This window comes from Myxine glutinosa, chromosome 14, assembly GCF_964187855.1.
Source record: "Myxine glutinosa chromosome 14, kmMyxGlut1.1, whole genome shotgun sequence".
Taxonomy (NCBI): domain Eukaryota; kingdom Metazoa; phylum Chordata; class Myxini; order Myxiniformes; family Myxinidae; genus Myxine; species Myxine glutinosa.
In genome coordinates, this window is record NC_136274.1 from 48,329,226 (window position 1) to 48,350,524 (window position 21,299).

General features: G+C 45.7%; 1 protein-coding gene and 1 long non-coding RNA gene across 9 annotated transcripts in view; one reads left to right on the forward strand and one right to left on the reverse strand.

Moving 5' to 3' along the window:
• LOC137439697 (phospholipid-transporting ATPase VD) overlaps nucleotides 1-16,768 on the reverse strand; it is a 136,651-nt gene extending 119,883 nt beyond the window's left edge. For 6 of the 8 annotated variants that reach the window (XR_010986973.2, XM_068135709.2, XM_078768420.1 and 3 more), the window contains exons 1-2: nucleotides 16,690-16,768; nucleotides 69-324 (exon numbers count right to left, since the gene is read on the reverse strand). Coding sequence is in view for 7 of the 8 variants with exons in the window: in XM_068135709.2 (XP_067991810.2) it covers nucleotides 69-324; nucleotides 16,690-16,753 (320 nt within the window). In the remaining variant the exon portion in view is untranslated. Of the gene's footprint in view, nucleotides 1-68; nucleotides 325-16,509 lie in introns of all 8 variants that reach the window. The other 2 variants (XM_078768419.1, XM_068135711.2) reach the window with 2 other exon arrangements.
• A 270-nt stretch (nucleotides 16,769-17,038) lies between these two features.
• Nucleotides 17,039-21,299, forward strand: part of LOC137439692 (uncharacterized) — an 86,893-nt gene continuing 82,632 nt past the window's right edge. Inside the window, exon 1 of the long non-coding RNA XR_010986972.2 lies at nucleotides 17,039-17,313. This is a non-coding gene — a long non-coding RNA (uncharacterized LOC137439692). The remainder of the gene's footprint in view (nucleotides 17,314-21,299) is intronic.

Consider the following 21,299-nt stretch of genomic DNA (forward strand, 5'->3'; position numbering starts at 1 on the left):
GCAGCCCCCAGTCACGTGTTGTATAGAAAAGAAGAAGATTTCAAAACAAAGTACATTGACACTCCTACCTGTGAAACTGTTCATAGATATTTTTGGGCAAGAATGTGAACAGGGAATACTTGGTCGTTTTCACAACATTGTCCTTGTGGTGCTTCGCATGTCGGTCACTCTCCTTGGCGAAGAGAGCATTACGAGGATAGATCATACGGTGCTGTTCCGCCCCGGTTTTGGCAAGATGGGGTCGACCGGCCCCAAATAAGCACCTCACCGCTCTCTGAAACCGCATCCATGCACCCATTGTTGGGAAGAACAGCCACCCAAAACCTGGAAAGAAAAACAATGCCCCACTGTAGTATATTAGCACGCACAGCCTAGATCCATATCGACGACCATTACAACCGTGATAACCGCACAAAATCATTCGGAGTAATCTCTCATATCAATCATTTACCTCTTGTAAATTCTACACTTGCACAACAACAATGCAATGTTTTGCACCGATTGTGTAAGATAGAAGATAGTACAAAGATATATATGCTCAGAACCTGACTATTATTAACTTTGTACGCATTGTAATTAAAGTTGTGAGCATTTCTTCGTTTCCAGATGCTGTTTGAGATACCTGATGACGGGATGGAACTGACAATGAAACATTCTACAATGAAACATTCCCAAAGGAAACCACTGCATATCAAGCTGTGTTGCTACAACCAAGAGACGCCCCTCATTGTGAACCAGATTTGGTCCTTTTTTGGGGGGTTTTTGTATACATGAGCTAACATGTACAGAAACATTACACGAGCATAAAATATTTTTTATGCTCGTGTAAGAGCCAACACATTAAAAACTAGAACGGCACTCAGTAGAGAGCATACCTCCGCCTGGTTGGCCATATCACTCAACGGTGAAGAATCACATCAAACAATTAAACGAGCTGGATCCGGATCTTCACCAAAATTGAATCGATTCTTCCTTGTCACACACGCAACCTGTCCACCAAGTTTCGTCAAACTCCGTCCATAACGTTTTGAGATATCCTGCTATATGTTGGTTTTAGCCTGATCACTCAATGGTGAATAATCACTTAAAAAATTATACAAGTCGGATCCGAATCTGGATCTTCACCAAAATCTAATCATTTCGTCCTCGTCACATATGCTACATCTTTGCCAAATTTCGTCTGAATCCGTCCACAACTTTTTGAGATATTTTGTTCACAAACAAACAAACAAACAAATGAAAAATCGGTCAGAGACCGAGGACTTGCTGGAATGTACCGTTGCTAGTAATATATAATGGCGATACAACAATTTTTACCGCTTTACTTTGAAGAACGGGAATGAAGGGGGAGGAGCGTGTTAATATGTATGGTTGAAGGCTTTGGGTGGTGAGGGGGCTTGAAGCCAGATTTTAATCTTACAGCCGCCACGTTGCTGCTCGCCGTCACTGCGATGCGAAGCGAAAGACGCCTCAGAGCTGTCACATTCACAATCGCTATGTCGTATGTACTCCCGATACATGTTTCCTTCATTGTAAAAACTACCAAGTCAACAGTTAAAAGGATTTTGAGCTGATAGGTGTTACGGCCTTGGCAAGATCGATGGAGACAGCGATCTGTTAGCTTATACACCGCCCAAATAGCTATGTGGAATTCTCTCATGTAGAGATTAAACCCACGTCATTTGAACTTTGGCAGAGGTCATTATTTACTTTTAATGATGTTTATATACGAATCAAAAAGAAGATAATTGGTTTTGGATCGTCCTCTCCGCATATCTCGTGGGATTGTGAGTTGGAGAGTTGACCGCGATGGCGGGTATCGTTGCTAGTTAGCAAAAAACGATTTTCACGTATTGGGTGACCTTGAGCTTGACCTTGGGCCGAGAGAGTTAAAAATTTGGCACAGTCTATTCCAGGGCAAGGCAAATATGTGTGTAAAGTATGGCGATGCTATGTGCAACGATGTAGACGTAGTACTGCTCACAAACAGACAGACAGACAGATTAAAAAATTGGTCAGACCGAGGACTTGCCGGAATGTATTTTTTTTTGTCGGCCATTTTGGATAAAAATGGCGGGATATCTAAACATGTATATACGCTAAGCAATGGAAGGTAACTGAGTAAGTGTATGCATATCTCTTGTTCTTTCAGAGTTATAGTGGTTTGAAATATATTTTCAATGAAACCTTGGTCCCCTGACCTTTGACCCCAAAAAATAATTAAAACGAAGCATTTGTGACCATTTTATGCCACGTTATTTTTCGGGAATTGAATAATGAACATTTTGGTGTTGGTTACAAGGGAATCGGATAATGTTTGACAGTTATTCGTAAAAAAACAAAAACATTATTGACCTTGAGTTTGACCTTTCAAGGTCACTCAAGGTCAAAGGTCATGGTGCTAAATGAAATGTCATATGTGACTTCCTACATGTCAGTAACAGTAAGTGTATGCATATCTCTTGTACTTTTAGAGTTATAGTGGTTTAAAATATATTTTAAATGAAAACTCGACCCCCCTGATTTCACGTTTTGGGTGACCTTGAGTTTGACCTTGGGCCTAGAGAGTTAAAAATCGGGCACAGTCTATTCCAGGGCAAGGCAAATATGTGTGTAAAGTATGGCGATGCTATGTGCAACGATGTAGACGTAGTACTGTGCACAAACAGACAGACAAACAGACAGACAGACAGACAAACCAACCAACCAACATACTTGCCGGAATCTATTCCGGCAAGTAACAAACAGACAGAATAACGCACAAGACCAACCAATATACTTGAAAAATCTTAGATTTTCACAAGTAAAAAAGGAAGATCGATACTTATGCGATACCGATATACCGATATGCGAGCACAATACTTGCAAAATCCACCCCCACCCCCAAAAAGAAAAGTTGTCATGGAGACATCAAATTGTCCATTTCATGAAGATTAAAATTGACGATCGTAATCATAGCTCCGATCAATCGGATGAAAATTGATTATTTTTCAGATGAAAATTGATGATTTTAGAAGTTTGACCTTTGACCTCAAAATTGATAGGCTTCTCAGTTGAGCCGACCTCTACAACTTGGTAAAGTTTCATGACGATCGGTTTGGAATTGTGATCTGTAGGGGAGTGACAAACAAACGGACAGAGAGATTAACAAAATCAATCTACTGATCAATATACTTGAAAAATCTTCGATTTTGCAAGTAACAAACGGAGCGAAAACTGAGTACTCCCTTTCGGCGCACGTCGTCATTCCCGGGCCCCCTTTGGCACCCGGAGAAGACGTTGTACAGCGCTTGGAGATGGAATAGGAAAGGAGCGGGTTACAATCAACAAATGTATTATATTAGTTGAAGTTCGTGTCTGTCTGTGCATCGGCGGGCGCTTTCAGTGCTGCTTTTGCTTTTCTAGTCGGGGTTCGGATCCCAACCCCGCTATAAACGGTCATCCTGGTGTTTTACAGACTGGGTGATTCATCAATGTGTGTGCTATCCCTCCGATGGACGATGGCGGTAAACAGGGCGGCATGTTAAACATCACACGGTGTCTTTTGCCAAGAGTTGGCAACCTATTGCTGGTACCCTGGGAAAATTACAAATTCCTGCCTTAACTTTAGTCCAATGTCATGCCTGACCACCTGGTTCGGAGAAGACCTGAACCAAACCCCACCACCCTCTCGTTGGCCCTGGCCGTAACACTCACTCCTCTACCATAACACTCACTCCTCTACCGTAACACTGACTCCTCCACCATGATACTTACTCTCTGTCGTAACACTCACTCCTCTACCGTAACTCACTCCTCTACCGTAACACGCACTCCTCCACCATGACACTTACTCTGTCGTAACACTCACTCCTCTACCGTAACACTCACTCCTCTACCATAACACTCACTTCTGCAAGGTGACACTCACTCCTCTACCGTAACACCCACTCCTCTACCATAACACTCACTTCTGCACGGTGATACTCACTCCTCCACCGTAACACTGACTTCTGCACAATGATACTCACTCCTCCACTGTGACACTTACTCCTCCACCGTGACACTTACTCTGCCGTAACACTCACTTCTGCATGGTGACACTCACTCCTCTACCGTAACACTCACTCCTCTACCATAACACTTACTTTTGCACGGTGACACTCACTCCGTGCCATAAGACTTTGCCGTCTACCGTAACACTCACTTCTGCACAGTGACACTCACTCCTCCACTGTAACGGAGACACTCACTCCTGCACGGTGACACTCACTCATTATTTAACACTCATATTTTTTAATAAATAAGTGAATGTGCAAGAAAGAGCAAGAGGATTCAAGCAACATCAGGAGTTAGTTTCAAAAGTTGTTACCCAACAGGAAGTGATAAAGAAGAAACGGAGACAAAAACTAACTGGTGAAGAAGCCTTTTAAAGAAAACAAGAGAAAATTTTTAAAACCACTTTTTAAAACTTCTCAACCCTCTATAATTCCCACGATAGAATATACTCCGAAAAAACTTCAAATGCTCGAAGATTTTAGTCAAATGACAGAGCAAGAACTTGGAGAATTAGAATATGATGATGAAGGATTATTCCGGCAACTTGAGTAGACAAATCAACACCCCAATTTTATTGTGAAAGCTCTTTTAAACAATGAATATTCAGCGGATACAAAAACCATAGCGGGTCTCATACTAACAGAAGAAACAGCAGTGTTTCATCTTGTGAAAGAAAAGGTATTGATACATAATGATGAATTGATGTTCTTGAGTTCTGCTCAACCACCTGTTAAATTAACTCCAAGATTATTGTTTCTTCTAACACAAGATGGAAAAAGCAACAAGTATGAGGGGTGAATCAACATATTTCAATGAACCATTGAATATAAAAAATGAAGATGATAGAGTATATATTGATTTACCAGACTCGCTTGATTATGGAGTTTCTGTTGCTGGTAAAAGAAGGAATAATGAGGAGAAACATATTATCGATGCTTTAATTAAGCTTGGTTCAGGTGTTAGCTTTCTTCCAAATGACCCATCACAATTTGTTAATAGGCTATTATTGCTGTTAGGTAGTAAGAAGGCTGGAAACAACAATTGTTTTCATGAAGCCTCAGCCATTTTGAACCAGTTGATGAATATGAAAATAATTAATAAATGTCAATACAAAGATACGTATTTTATTGCACATTAAATAAGATGAGAGGCACAATTCTTACTTTTGATTACTCAACCCCGATTGGTTATAAATTTAATATGGAACCAAAAAATCTTGTCGATTTACCTGTGTCAGAAAAAACCATACACAGAGTAAATTTTAGGATAACCGATCAAGATAATCATATGATTTCCTTTAATGAAGAAATTATATCCATCAGAATTCACCTTCGTGAAGTTTTCCAATAAATAAATAGGATGATTGTGAGAAAACACGAGTTGGGAAAATACAAAATAATTACAAAAGATGGGGATGGGATGTTCCTTTCATCATACTATAAGGGTGAAGGTATGTTTCTTGGCAGAGGATACTATAAACCTAAGAGACAACGGGGTGGAGGACATCAATTTAGAAATAAAGGAGATGGAATAATTGATACTCGAATGGGTTCAACCATTCTTAAACATAAAGACCTAATTGGTTCAACTGCTTCTGCCATGGGAAATGTAGCGGGTGCTATAAAGAGTATAAAAGATGCTCAAAGGGAGTCTCATAAATTACAAGCAATCAAAGAAATTAAAAAACGAAAAACTCAACCATCTTCACAAGAACGACAAAAACGACAAAAAAAAATCATTCAAATACTTGGCCCAGGGTTTCAAAAGTTTTAGCATCTTTCTTTACTAAATAAATACAAGTATGGAAACGATTGAAAGTATCCAGTGGTGGAAGTATTGATCAGAAGAAGAGTGGACATATGTTGTATGCAGGAGACGAGATGGAAGGGAAGTGGTGTGAGAATGGTGAAGGGTAGGCAGGGACAGAAATACAAGTTTGTGTGGCAAGGGTGCCCGGAAGGCGTGAATGGTGTCCTGTTTTCTGAGGAGTTTGTAGACAGTGTGGTGAGTGTGACCAGAGTGAGTGAAAGGTTGATGATGGTGAGAATGATGATTGGAAAGCTCTTGGTGAACGTCATCTCGGGATATGCTCCGCAGGTTGGTCGAAGCGATGAAGAGAAGGACAAGTTCTGGTGTGCGATAGAGAAGCTGATGGAAAACGTGAAAGATGAGGAAGTTGTTGAGGTGGGAGGAGACCTCAATGGACATGTGGGAAGGAGTATAGAGGGTTTTGAGGGAGTTCATGGGGGTTACGGATATGGTGTGAGGAATGGAGGAGATGAAAGGATTTTGGAGTTTGCTGATGGAGCTGGGTTGTTGATTTGTAATACTCAGTTCCAGAAAGAGGATAATAAGCTTGTTACATACACGTTAAGTGGGTCGACGACAACCGTTGACTTTCTGATGGTGCATAGGCGAGATAGGGGAAAGCTCTGGGACACAACTGTGATCCCGGGGGAAGAGGCTGTTTCACAGCACCACTTGGTTGTCTGCGACATAAGGGTGAAAGGTGCGAGGAGAGCTCGGCGGGTGAAGTTCCACCAGAGAATGAAGGTGTGGAGGTGTGGAGGTTGAAAGAGGTGACAGTGAGAGAGGCATTAAAAGAGAAGCTGAGTATGGTGGAGGCTGATGTGGTTGAGCTTGAAAGTGTTTGGAAGTCAATGAAACATAGTCTGTTGGGAGCCGTTCGTGAGGTATGTGGATGGACTAAAGGACCACCGAGGTACTCGGAAACATGGTGGTGGGATGTTGAAGTTGGAAAGAGGATTGACGAGAAGAGGAAGAAGTTCAAGGAGTGGCAGAAGGCGAAGGGTACGGGGGCAGAAAAGGCAGAGCATGAAAGTTATAAGGTAGCCAAGAAGGCTGCAAAGAAAGATGTAGCAAAGGCGCAGGAGGCATGCAGGAAAATGTTCGGAGAACGTTTGGATTCGGAAGAGGTTCAGAGAGCGGTATTCAGCATTGCAAAGCAGAGAGCGAAAGAGAGGTGTGATGTGATGGGGGTGAGTTGCTTGAAGGATGAAGTGGGACAAATCGTTGTGGACCCAGATGAAATTAAAGGAAGATGGAAGAGATATATGGAAATGCTGTTGAATACAGAGAATGAATGGGATGGCAACATAGAGAGTAACCCAGTTTTAGGACCGGCAGAAAAGATAACTGAGAAGGAAGTTGAGGAAGCGATAAAAGCAATGAAGAGTAGAAAAGTGGGAGGGCGGACGGGAGTTTAGGGAGATATGTTGAAGGCAGCGGGAAGTTGCGGTGTGAAGAGAATGGCAGAGATCTGTAATCTGGTGGTGAAAGAAGGCCGCATTCCAGTGGTTTGGAAACTGAGTATCCTCGTCCCTCTATACAAGGGGAAAGGTGACCCTCTGGACTGTGGCACGTATCGAGCGATAAAGTTATTGGAGCATGGAATGAAGGTATCGGAAAGGATGTTGGAGAGGAGGATAAGGAAGAAAGTGAAGATCGACAAAATGCAGTTTGGATTTATGCCAGGAAGAGGAACGACAGACACACTTTTTATTGTAAGGCAGTTGCAGGAGAAGTACATGGAGAAGAGGAAGTCGTTGTGTCTTGGGTTTGTTGATCTGGAGAAAGCATTAGATCGGGTTCCACGCGAAGTAGTGACATGGGCATTGAGGAAGTTAAGAGTGGAGGAACGGTTGATCAGAGTAGTGATGGCAATGTACGAGAGAGCGCGCACAGCTGTAAGGATGAAGGACGGGAACAGTGGTGAGTTTGAGGTGAAGGTGGGAGTGCATCAAGGGTCAGTTCTAAGTCCACGACTATTTGTAGCTGTGATGGAGATGCTGGCTCAGAATGTAAAGGAGGGTTTGCCGTGGGAGTTGTTGTATGCAGATGATCTGGTGTTGATTGCGGAAAGTATAGATGGACTGAAGGAGAAGATGAACAAGTGGAAGGAATGTATGGAGACAAAAGGCCTGAAGGTGAATATTGGAAAAACGAAGGTGATGGAAAGTGGTAAAGCATGTGGTGAGGTGGAAAGAACTGGCAAGTGGCCATGTGCTGTGTGCAGGAAGGATGTCGGAGTGAACTCCATTCAATGTACAATGTGCACAGGGTGGGTTCATCAAAAATGTAGTGGTCTGAGAGGGTCATTAACCAGTGTGGCAGCTACATTCAAATGTAAGGTGTGCACAGAGGGAGCTGCAGATGGAGGAAATGTTGAGTTGGATCTTGGAGACGGCATGAAGATGGAAGGTGTGAAAACATTTTGCTACCTAGGAGACATGCTGAATGGAGAAGGTGGATCAGACTCGGCAATGGTTGCTGGAGTGAGATGTGCATGGAAGAAGTTTCGGGCACTGTGTGGCGTGCTGATGAGGAGGGGAGTGTCGTTGAAGCTGAAGGGAAAGGCGTATGCTGCATGTGTGAGAAGTGTTATGATTTATGGGAGCGAGACATGGGTAATGAATGTAGAGCAGTGTGGAAGTGTAAAATTTATCTTTGAATCAAGTGATTTTTATGAGCTGCAACCTGTAAAAATTGTGTTTGGGACCTGCACACCTCGCGACCAAATTTTATGTCGATTAATTATCGCTGGCACTCTGACCAAATTTGCTTTCATTAAAGGAAATTGGTAGATCTCTTCTTCATGGTAAAATCATTTATGGCTAAAAGGTAATGTAATATACAGATAGGATGTTTTTTGGAAATAATGTAATGTTGGATTTAGTATGTCTTACTGAAGTTCCATGAGTTTTATAAGTAAAGATGTTGTTTTTCTTGGTATGGCTGACAGCTGGCGTCACAATGTCTAAGAGGAGTAAATTAGTATTCAGAACTGGGCATTGTTTGGTAAAACGAATTACTGTCGATGCTTGCTTGTCCTGCGCTTCGCAAACAAGTTTTTTTCGTTGTGACTAATCAACTCAGTAGGAGGTCTAAAGCTACCATTGTTTTGATAAGTAAATGCAAAATACTTGGTAATTATTTACAGAGTTAGACAAAGAGTTCCCTGATACAATAGAAGTGGATGATTTCCTCTATTTCCACTGACAAATTCATCTAATAACTAGTTTTGAAAATTTGTGTATAGAACTATAAAAAATTGCATGCAGTATTGAGTTTTAAAACAAAACTAAACTAAACAACGGTTCGGAGATAATATACCTGTAATTCATACAATTATTGCATGTAGGTTTACTCCGTCGGGGTAGCTATCTCTGGCATTCTGGCCCAAGAAGTTCTCAGTAAATCTTTATACACAACAACACACAACATGCATTTTAAAGGCCATTTTCCCTGCTAGAGCGGGGGTTAGCCTTGCGGTCCCCATGACAATCTTCTCCATTTTGCCCTATTTTCTGCATCTCTCCTTGTTAACCCCCTTGCCCGCATTTCTTCTTCCACCATCTTTAGCCAAGTCTTTCTCGGTCTTCCCCGTCTTCTACTTCCTTCTACATTCATTTCCATCACTCTTCTCAACCAGTCACTTTCATCCTTCCTCAACACATGACCAAACCATCTCAACCTGTTCCTCTTCACAGCATCAATCACAGGCTCTATTCCCATCATCTTTCGCAATTTATCATTTGTCTTCCTCTCTCTCAACGATACTCCGCACATCCGTCGAACCATTCGCATTTCCACCCTTTCCAACCTTCGTTGCTGCTCTACGTTCATTACCCATGTCTCGCTCCCATAAATCATAACACTTCTCACACATGCAGCATACACCTTTCCCTTCAGCTTCAACGACACTCCCCTCATCATCAGCACGCCACTCAATTCCCGAAACTTCTTCCATGCACATCTCACTCGAGCAACCGTTGCCGAGTCTGATCCACCTTCTCCATTCAGCATGTCTCCGAGGTAGCAAAATTTTTCACACCTTCCAGCTTCACGCCATCTCCAAGCTCCAACTCAACATTTCCTCCATCTGCAGCTCCCTCTGTGCACACCTTACATTTGAATGTAGCTGCCACACTGGTTAATGACCCTCTCAGACCACTACATTTTTGATGAACCCACTCAGCGCACATTGTACACTGAATGGAGTTCACTCCGACACCCTTCCTACACACAGCACAGGGCCACTTCCCAGTTCTTTCCACCTCACCACATGCTTTACCACTTGCCATCACCTTCGTCTTTCCGATATTCACCTTCAGACCTTTTGTCTCCATACATTCCTTCCACGTGTTCATCTTTTCCTTCAGTCCATCCATACTTTCCGCAATCAACACCAGATCATCTGCATACAACAACTCCCACGGTAAACCCTCCTTTACGTTCTGAGCCAGCACCTCCATCACAGCTACAAATAGTAGTGGACTTAGTACCGACCCCTGATGCACTCCCACCTTCACCTCAAACTCACCACTGTTCCCGTCCTTCGTCCTTACAGCTGTGCGTGCTCTTTTGTACATTGCCATCACTACTCTGATCAACCATTCCTCCACTCCTAACTTCCTCAATGCCCATGTCAATACTTTGCGTGGAACCCGATCGAATGCTTTCTCCAGATCAACAAACCCAAGAAACAACTTCTTCCTCTTCTCCATGTACTTCTCCTGCAACTGCCTCACAATGAAAAGCGCGTCTGTCGTTCCTCTTCCTGGCATAAATCCAAACTGCATTTCGTCGATCTTCACTTTCTTCCTTATCCTCCTCTCCAACACCCTTTCCAATACCTTCATTCCATGCTCCAATAACTTTATCGCTCGGTACGAGCCACACTCCAGAGGGTCACCTTTCCCCTTGTATAGAGGGACGAGGGTACTCAGTTCCCAATCCACTGGAATGCGGCCTTCTTTCACCACCAGATTACAGATCTCTGTCATTCTCTTCACACCCCAACTTCCTGCTGCCTTCAACATATCTCCCACAACTCCCGTCGGCCCTCCCGCTTTTCTACCCTTCATTGCTTTTATCGCTTCCTCAACTTCCTTCTCAGTTATCTTCTCTGCCGGTCCTAAAACTGGGTTACTCTCTATGTTGCCATCCCATTCATTCTCTGTATTCAACAGCATTTCCATATATCTTTTCCATCTTCCTTTAATTCCATCTGGGTCGACAACGATTTGTCCCACTTCATCCTTCAAGCAGCTCACCCCCATCACATCACACCTCTCTTTCGCTATCTGCTTTGCAATCCTGAATACCGCTCTCTGACCCTCTTCCGAATCCAAGCGTTCTCCGAACATTTTCCTACATGCCTCCTGCGCCTTTGCTACCTCTTTCTTTGCAGCCTTCCTGGCTGCCTTATAACTTTCATGCTCTGCTGTTTCTGCTCCCGTACCCTTCGCCTTCTGCCACTCCTTGAACTTCTTCCTCTTCTCGTCAATCGTCTTTCCAACTTCATCATCCCACCACCATGTTTCCGAGTGCCTCGGTGGTCCTTTTGTCCATCCACATACCTCACCAACGGCTCCCAACAGACTAGTTTTCATTGACATCCAACCACCTTCAAGCTCAACCACATCATCCTCGACCCTACTCAGCCTCTCTTTTAATGCCTCCCTTACTGTCACCTCTTTCAACCTCCACACCTTCATTCTCGGTTGGTACTTCACCCGCCGAGCTCTCCTCGCACCTTTCACCCTAAATCTTTATAGATATATATATTTCCGTTTGCCAACCCCCTGTTCCTGAGCACCAGGTGACCCCGAGCCCGTAGGATCGTGCCCGGCCGACACGATTGCATATCTCCACGGGTTGACTGGGCGAGCCCTGCGGGAAGTGGAGGCCACTCTGGAATAAGCGGAGGACTCCGACTCCAGCCAGCGTGAGTGGCTACGTTTGTGTAGCGTTGAGCTGTGATCCGGAAGAGTGCGCGTTGCCGGAAGAATGAAGAGTGCGGCATTCCGTAGAATGCGCGTTTCCGGAAGAATGAGGAGTGCGGGCTTCCGTAGAATGCGCGTTTCCGGAAGAATGAAGAGTGCGGGCTTCCGTAGAATGCGTGCTTCCGGAAGAATGAAGAGAGCGCGTTTCCGGTAAAATGAAGAGTGCGCGTTTCCGGAAGGGTACACGTGAACATCACCTTCGTGTTATTATATTGTATCATTATATTCAATGGCTTCGTATAACCCTAAATTTTGCTCGTGGCCTACCTCCCAACTTCGAGGTGCGAACCTGGTTATATAATCCTGTGATTTCCTTTGTTCTTTTCCTGTGATTTTATCTTCCGTTATATAATCCTGTGACGGTGAGTTTATTTCCGTTATATAATCCTGTGATTTCCTTTTGTTATTTTCCTGTGATTTTATCTTCCGTTATATAATCCTGTGACGGTGATTTGATTTCCGTTATGTAATCCTGTGATTTCCTTTTGTTATTTTCCTGTGATTTTATCTTCAGTTATATAATCCTGTGACGGTGATTTGATTTCCGTTGTATAATCCTGTGATTTCATTATAGTCCGGTAATTTCATTTTTCATAGAGTCCTGTGATGTTCATCAATCCTTCGATTTTTCGGTAGTACGCTGACTCAATAATCCAAAGCATACTCCGTTGGGTAAAGGTTCCCCCTAGTACAACGATGTGGTAATTCTCTTTTTCCTCTCTAGGTCTAGCCAGCTCATAAGGGGAGAGGGGGCTCATTAGGGTACTTGAACTTCACCCCCACTTTACTGACCCCACTCCATGGTAGGTTGGGTGTGGCTCTAGCCAGAGTGATCTACATGGGAGGTGTGCCAGGAGGAAACCTTTGCTGTCCAGAAAGAACATCAGGGCAAGACTAAAGTTTGCCAGTGAACACCTAGACATAGACCAGCACTTCTGGAACAATGTGCTCTGGACAGATGAGTTAAAGGTAGAGCTATTTGGCCACAGTACCAGAAGACATGTTTGGCGAAAACCAAAGACAGCATTTGACCACAAGAACCTGATACCAACTGTAAAGCATGGTGGTGGAAATATTATGGTTTGGGGCAGATTTACTGCATCAGGGCCTGGGCAGCTCACCATCATAGAATCCACTATGATCCGGATCGAGACCGGAAGAGTTGGAGCGAAAGCCGCGCGCCATTCTGGCCACGCGAGCACCCTGCAGGGAGAAGGTTTTCGTCGTGTGGGCTGGGCATTAATCCCTGGTGGATTGCCGGGAACGGCCGTACCAGAGAGGGGCACGTGCGAATTCTACGGAGGCTCGCGGGTTGAACCGCAACGTGTACATCGGAGCGAATCTTTGTGAGGTTCCTCTCCACCGCTGTGTTGCTGGGGGCTGAGCACGTGACCGCGGGGTTGTCTCGCTCGTCGCCGCCTCAATTCGAATCTTCGTGAGGTTCCTCTCCACCGCTGTGCTGCTGGGGGCTGAGCACGCGACCTCGGGGTCATCTCGCTCGTCGACGCCTCAATTGACCATCGGGCCTCGACTCCCTGATCACGGGAGCGCACAGAGACATTGGGAATTCGCCTTGGAGTGGAGCAGAGACATTGGGGGGGGGGGGGGGGGGGAGGGCCCGTAACATATGTTCTTCTTGGTTTTTTAAGGGTTATTGTTTCTTGCTGTGTATTACCTTGTAAACAGAAAGTGTTATCCTCCTCGGGAATTAAAATTTGTTATTCTTCTTCTGATTAAAAGTTTTTTGGACAGTGAATTCTTGATTCATCTATGACATACTGTCTAAAAAATCCACGACAGCAGCAACAAAGGCTGGAAAGGGTGGAAATGCGAATGGTTCGGTGGATGTGCGGAGTATCGTTGAGAGAGAGGAAGACAAATGATGAATTGCGAAAGATGATGGGAATAGAGCCTGTGATTGATGCTGTGAAGAGGAACAGGTTGAGATGGTTTGGTCATGTGTTGAGGAAGGATGAAAGTGACTGGTTGAGAAGAGTGATGGAAATGAATGTAGAAGGAAGTCGAGGACGGGGAAGACCGAGAAAGACTTGGCTGAAGATGGGGGAAGAAGAAATGCGGGCAAGGGGTTTAACAAGGAGAGATGCAGAAAATAGGGCAAGATGGAGAAGATTGTCATGGGGACCGCAAGGCTAACCCCCGCTCTCGCAGGGAAAATGGCTTTGAAATGCATGTTGTATGGAGACAATAAACAATGAGTTTTCTGTAGATTTCAGGTGTGTCTATCCAAGGAAGGGAATCAACATTCTTCATAGGATTTAATCTTTTAAAATATCGCTTAACTAAGGGAGATTAGGATTTTTTGCCTCAGGCAAGGGAAGTGTAAAACTGGTTTATCTGGTGATACATTCTCATGTGGGCATTTTTTTTTATTCTACTGGTGAGTGGAATAAGAAAATTCAGCTATTACCAAAAAATGAAACAAATATTCGTTGGGTCTCTGTACGAGTATAATGAAAAATGAGGAGAGTTAATAAGTTAAAAGAGGAAGAAAAAGGGTGTAATTTTCCAAGATGGGTTGTGAGTCAATAAGTTTCCATACTTTTCCCCATTGACTTCAATGTTAAATTTTAAGGTGTCCCAGAACCCCTTTTCCCCCTACTTATCCTCCACCGTGACACCCACTCCTCCACCGTGACACACCCACTCCTCCACTGTGACACACCCACTCCTCCACCGTGACACACCCACTCCTCCACCGTGACACTCACTCCTGCACCGTGACACTCACTCCTGCACCGTGACACTCACTCCTGCACCGTGACACTCACTCCTGCACCGTGACACTCACTCCTGCACCGTGACACTCACTCCTGCACCGTGACACTCACTCCTGCACCGTGACACTCACTCCTGCACCGTGACACTCACTCCTGCACCGTGACACTCACTCCTGCACCGTGACACTCACTCCTGCACCGTGACACTCACTCCTGCACCGTGGCACTCACTCCAGCACCGTGACACTCACTCCTGCACCGTGACACTCACTCCTGTACCGTGACACTCATTCCTGCACGGTGACACTCACTCCTGCACGGTGACACTCACTCCTGCACGGTGACACTCAGTCCTGCACCGTGACACTCACTCCTGCACCGTGACACTCACTCCTGCACCGTGACACTCACTCCTGCACCGTGACACTCACTCCTGCACCGTGACACTCACTCCTGCACCGTGACACTCACTCCTGCACCGTGACACTCACTCCTCCACCGTGACACCCACTCCTCCACCGTGACACTCACTCCAGCACCGTGAGTGCACTCCAGCACCTTCAGCACACTGATATGGAGTCGACAATGGCACAGTCGGGCAAACTTATACTGATATAGAGTAGACAGAATGACACAGTCGGGCAAACTTATGCTGATATAGAGTAGACAGAATGACACAGTCAGGCAAACTTATACTGATATAGCGTAGACAGAATGACACAGTCGGTCAAACTTATACTGATACAGAGTAGACAGAATAACACAGTCGGGCAAACTTATACTGATATCGAGTAGACAGAATGACACAGTCAGGCAAACTTATACTGATATAGAGTAGACAATGGCACAGTCGGTCAAACTTATACTGATATAGAGTAGACAATGGCACAGTCGGTCAAACTTATACTGATATAGAGTAGACAGAATGACACAGTCGGTCAAACTTATACTGATATAGAGTAGACCGAATGACACAGTCAGGCAAACTTATACTGATATAGAGTAGACAATGGCACAGTCGGTCAAACTTATACCGATATAGAGTAGACAGAATGACACAGTCGGTCAAACTTATACTGATATAGAGTAGACAATGGCACAGTCAGGCAAACTTATACTGATATAGAGTAAACAGAATTACACAGTCGGTCAAACTTATACTGATATAGAGTAGACAGAATGACACAGTCAGGCAAACTTATACTGATATAGCGTAGACAGAATGACACAGTCGGGCAAACCTATACTGATATAGCGTAGACAGAATGACACAGTCAGGCAAACTTATACTGATATAGAGTAGACAGAATGACACAGTCAGGCAAACTTATACTGATATAGAGTAGACAGACTGACAAAGTCGGGCAAACTTATACTGATATAGAGTAGACAATGGCACAGTCAGGCAAACTTATACTGATATAGAGTAGACAGACTGACAAAGTCGGGCAAACTCATACTGATATAGAGTAGACAGAATGACACAGTCGGGCAAACTTATACTGATATAGAGTAGACAGACTGACAAAGTCGGGCAAACTCATACTGATATAGAGTAGACAGACTGACAAAGTCGGGCAAACTCATACTGATATAGAGTAGACAGAATGACACATTCGGGCAAACTTATACTGATATAGCGTAGACAGAATGACACAGTCAGGCAAACTTATACTGATATAGAGTAGACAGAATGACACAGTCGGGCAAACTTACACTGATATAGAGTAGACAGAATGACACAGTCAGGCAAACTTACACTGATATAGACAGAATGACACACGAATAACCAGCCAGATATCGACAAAATGACGGACAGATAGAGACAATATGCTAGACTGAGTCACGGACAGACAGAATGAGACACACACGTGACACGGACATAATCATAATGACAGTATAAATCCATTGCCTCATATTCATACCGTGCTTCGCTGTACGTTGAGGCTGAGGTAAACCGGCTACCGCCTCTCACAGAGAAAACCAAAGCACTGGCAATCGGAGCGCAGACTCGGACAGTACAGAACACATCGAGTTCGGACAGCCAAGGCCATAATAAACCCGGACAAGCACACAGCAGCCACCACCTTGAACTCTTTCCTTACATTGACAACCCTCATGCGCCCTCCCTCTCCCATCTCGAGGCGCTGCACGGCGTGACGACGTCATCGCCGCGCACCGAAAGGACACCCCTACGTCACCGCGCCTGCAAGGGGCACAATTTGGCGCCTTGAGATTTACCGGAAACGCCACAGAAAAGGCTGCCGCGGCTCGTCACAGGAACTTTCTTTCTCTGAACTATGAAAGCTAATCTGATCACCACCCTTTCCTCTCTCTGCTATCTACCTTACCAGGGGCGGATCCAGGAATTTCAAGACGGGGGGGGGGTGCATGAGACAACAGCGCTGGGGATGGGGGTTGGGGTAGAGTACCTACATAAAGAGAGTAGCGACATAGGGGGACCAGAAATTTAGGGTCACGTGACTCCAGGTGCCATTTTGTTTCACACGTGATCGCGTATCAATCAACGCCGTACGCAGCTTAAAACAAATTAGTACTGAAAGTTTGGTGATCAAAAAATCTGACAAAATGACGGGATGTTGCGCCTTTGGATGCAGCAATAAATCGGAGAATGGGTACAAGATGGATAGGTTCCCTGCAAATCCACAAAGACGGACAAAGTGAGCAGAGTGGGATGGAAACCAACTTCGTCATCGTGTTTGTGCGAGGTAAGCAGTGGTGATATCGTGCATATATGTGTGTATGTGTGTATATATATGTCTGTGTGTGTGTGTGTGTGTGTATGTGTATATATATGTGTGTGTGTATATATGTGTGTATTTGTATTATTTAATTATTTACCAAGAAGACAATATCTTTTTTTTTCTTCATTTTGCTTATAAAACTCAATAAGACATACTCGATATAATAGTACATTATTTCCAAAAACCCTATTTGTAATCATATTACCCTCAGTCATAAAATGATTTTGCCATGACAATATGTGATCTACCATTGCCTCGACTAAGAATTTTACTTTTCTCGAGCAAACGAACTTGGGGCACCACCTTATGGACCACTTGTTTGTGGCCGAGCACCACCATGGACCCCAATGTTTTGGGATGTCAATGTCCCAGTCGCACACACCCAGTCCCAGTCGCAAACACCGAGTCCCAGTCCCACACACCCAGTCCCAGTCGCACGCACCCAGTCCCAGTCGCACGCACCCAGTCCCAGTCGCACGCACCCAGTCCCAGTCGCACGCACCCAGTCCCAGTCGCACGCACCCAGTCCCACGCACCCAGTTCCAGTCGCACGCACCCAGTCTCAATCACACGCACCCAGTCCCAGTCGCACGCACCCAGTCCCTGTCGCACGCACCCAGTCCCAGTCACACGCACTCAGTCCCAGTCGCACGCACCCAGTCCCAGTCGCAAACACCCAGTCCCAGTCGCACGCACCCAGTCCCAGTCACACGCACCCAGTCCCAGTCACACGCACCCAGTCCCAGTCGCAAACACCCAGTCCCAGTCACACGCACCCAGTCCCAGTCGCACGCACCCAGTCCCAGTCACACGCACCTAGTCCCAGTCGCACGCACCCAGTCCCAATCGCAAACACCCAATCCCAGTCGCACGCACCCAGTCCCAGTCGCACGCACCCAGTCCCAGTCGCACGCACCCAGTCCCAGTCGCACGCACCCAGTCCCAGTCGCACGCACCCAGTCCCAGTCGCACGCACCCAGTCCCAGTCGCACGCACCCAGTCCCAGTCGCACGCACCCAGTCCCAGTCGCACGCACCCAGTCCCAGTCACACGCACCCAGTCCCAATCACACGCACCCAGTCCCAATCACACGCACCCAGTCCCAATCACACGCACCCAGTCCCAATCACACGCACCCAGTCCCAATCACACGCACCCAGTCCCAATCTCACACACACACACACACACACACACACACACACACACACACACACACACACACACACACACACACACACACACGACGAGTATTTTGTGTTAAATATGTCCCAAAGACCGTCTTTGCAATGCATCAAATCAACTGAGGAATTGTGCAACTACAAGGCGTGCATGGACGATAAAAGACGTGCACGACAGGGACAGAGACGTGCATGACGATAGACGTGCATGACGATAGACGTGCATGACGATAGACGTGCACGGACGATAAAGGCGTGCGCACGGACTAGGACATGGAGAGAGAGAGAGAGAGAGAGAGAGAGAGAGAGAGAGAGAGAGAGAGAGAGAGAGAGAGAGAGAGAGAGAGAGAGAGAGAGAGAGAGAGAGAGAGAGAGAGAGAGAGAGAGAGAGAGAGAGAGAGAGAGAGAGAGAGAGAGAGAGAGAGAGAGAGAGAGAGAGAGAGAGAGAGAGAGTGTAGTAGAGAGAGAGACAGAGACAGAGAGAGAGACAGAGAGAGACAGAGACAGAGAGAGAGAGAGACAGAGAGAGACAGAGTGTGTGTGTGAGAGGTAGAGAGAGAGAGAGAGAGAGAGAGAGAGAGAGAGAATGAATAAATAATGAGTTGCATAAAGGGGGGAGGAACGACTTTGCCATACAGCCAAGGTTTGGACCATGTAGAATGTAGATATTAGTTCACTGGCGGTGCGGCAAGCGCTCGCACCGCGCGCTGGCGAGTGAAACAAAATGGCGTCAATGCGGAAGTTGTCGCTACTCTCTTTATGTAGGTACTCTAGGTTGGGGGGGGGTCTGGGGGGGTTCCTCCCCCAGGAAGTTTTTAAAAATCGATCGCCAGAAACGGCATTTCGTACGTTCTTGGAAGTTTCTGCAGCTCCTTGCGTTCTCTGATGCAACAGTTCAACAGATTCGCGATGACTAATGGTCAGATGGAGCAACTGGGGAAACGACTTGCCCAGCTGTTCCTTCTGCTATAAATTGATTAATTTTGTCGGTGTGTGTGTGTGTGTGTGTGTGTGTGTGTGTGTGTGTGTGTGTGTGTGTGTGTGTGTGTGTGTGTCTGTGGTGTGCATGCGTGCGGCATGTTTTTTGTGTAGTTCTACTGGAGCTTTCTGATATGGAATTTCTGATTTGTGTAGTTCTTGCTAAATGATTGTTGTGATCTCCTGAGTTAATTGGGCTCATTAACTACAAATAATCCAGAAGAATTCCCATGTTTCTAAACGCACGCCATGTTAAGGTGTATAGAGCAGCTTAATAGGTGCTTGGCAAAGCCCGGCACCGCCATGCGTCGAGGTTGTGAAGCTCAAGGCAGGGGGTTCTCCCCACAAGAGATCAGATCGGACAGCGGAATATGAATTATTTTATTAATCGTAAATTATGCTATTTTGGAATAGACGGCGCTTGTGTTTCCGAATGAAAATGTCACTCACATCATGTGGGGATTATGGTGACGTCATGGTGTATGTCCATGAGGGCCAGAGATGCCATCCGACTTTCTCCCATGGAATATCTTAGGAAGGTCTTCAGATGACACAGGCAAGAAAATGAGCGTTCGGCCTCACAGGAGCCTCCAGGGAGGGTGGGTGCATCCAATATGGAGTAGGACTTTGATGGATGGAAATTCGTCTCCATCTACTGCGCAGAAACAATCCATGAATGTGCTTGGAAGCATGTTGTTGGGCTTCCTTCTCCAAAACATCTGCCAGTCTCAGCTCATTCATCAGTCCTGCGGGATGTTCCATGTCGTTTTTCCAACGCAATAGTTTCTGATGCCGGGCTGGAATGTCGCAGGTATCGGCGATTATTGCAGATGGCATCAGCAGAAACAGATCGCTACCTTCCCGATTTTCAGCACAGAATCGGGGGTCCATTTCCTGGCTGAGGTGGTCGAGCAATGGAATGCACATGTTTCTGAGGTAAAAGAGCAAGGTGAAGCGCGGTGCTACGCGCGCGACTTGCTACCAAGGAGGAAGTGGACAACGCGGTTAAAACTAAAGTGTCTTTATTGACAAGAGGTCACTGTAGCACTGGCGCGCTCCGGGCTGCGCGCCCGGTGTATATCCTGAGGCCACGCCTACCCCTCGGGCGTGGCCGCCGCCCACTTGGTGCGCGGAATGATGTCACCACGCCAGTGGGCTTTCGTGTCCGCCACAAAGGGAGTATTGGCGGCAGTGTTCGGACGATGGATTTGTCGTTTTACAACTCTCAGCATTACATCCATGCCGTTGCGTTGAAAAGGGGAGGGGGGCGCACCCCCTGCACCCGCCTCCCTGATCGAAGGGGGGGGGTGCGCACCCCCTGCCCTCCACCCCCCCTGGATCCGCCCCTGATAATACCTTCATTATTACCTTACCACAGAACACCTTTACTTTATTGCTCTCTATCTCATACATATGCTTAAATCCTTGCTATTAATTGCGCAATATCACGTGATAGGCACCAGATTCTCTCCTATTTTTAAGGAATGGAGTTCGGTGGTGGGGAGAAAGACCTGTAAGTGGGGAAGAAGTAAAATAGTGCGTACGTAATAAATAAATGGGTTTTTCATGGGATCACGCCAAGATATTTTGCTCTCGCTGTGAGGGAATCGATGGTGCACGAAGAAGAGTGTGCAAATATTCCAGTTTATGACAGTCTAACAAAATTATCTTTGACTAATCCCACGGAGAAGCCGAAGAAACCCGGCGGTGTCGCAACCGGTACATTCGTGAGCGGTGTATAATCTATCGGCACCGCTTTTGCAATTCCATGTGAATGGAGTTTGAAAGTCTTCG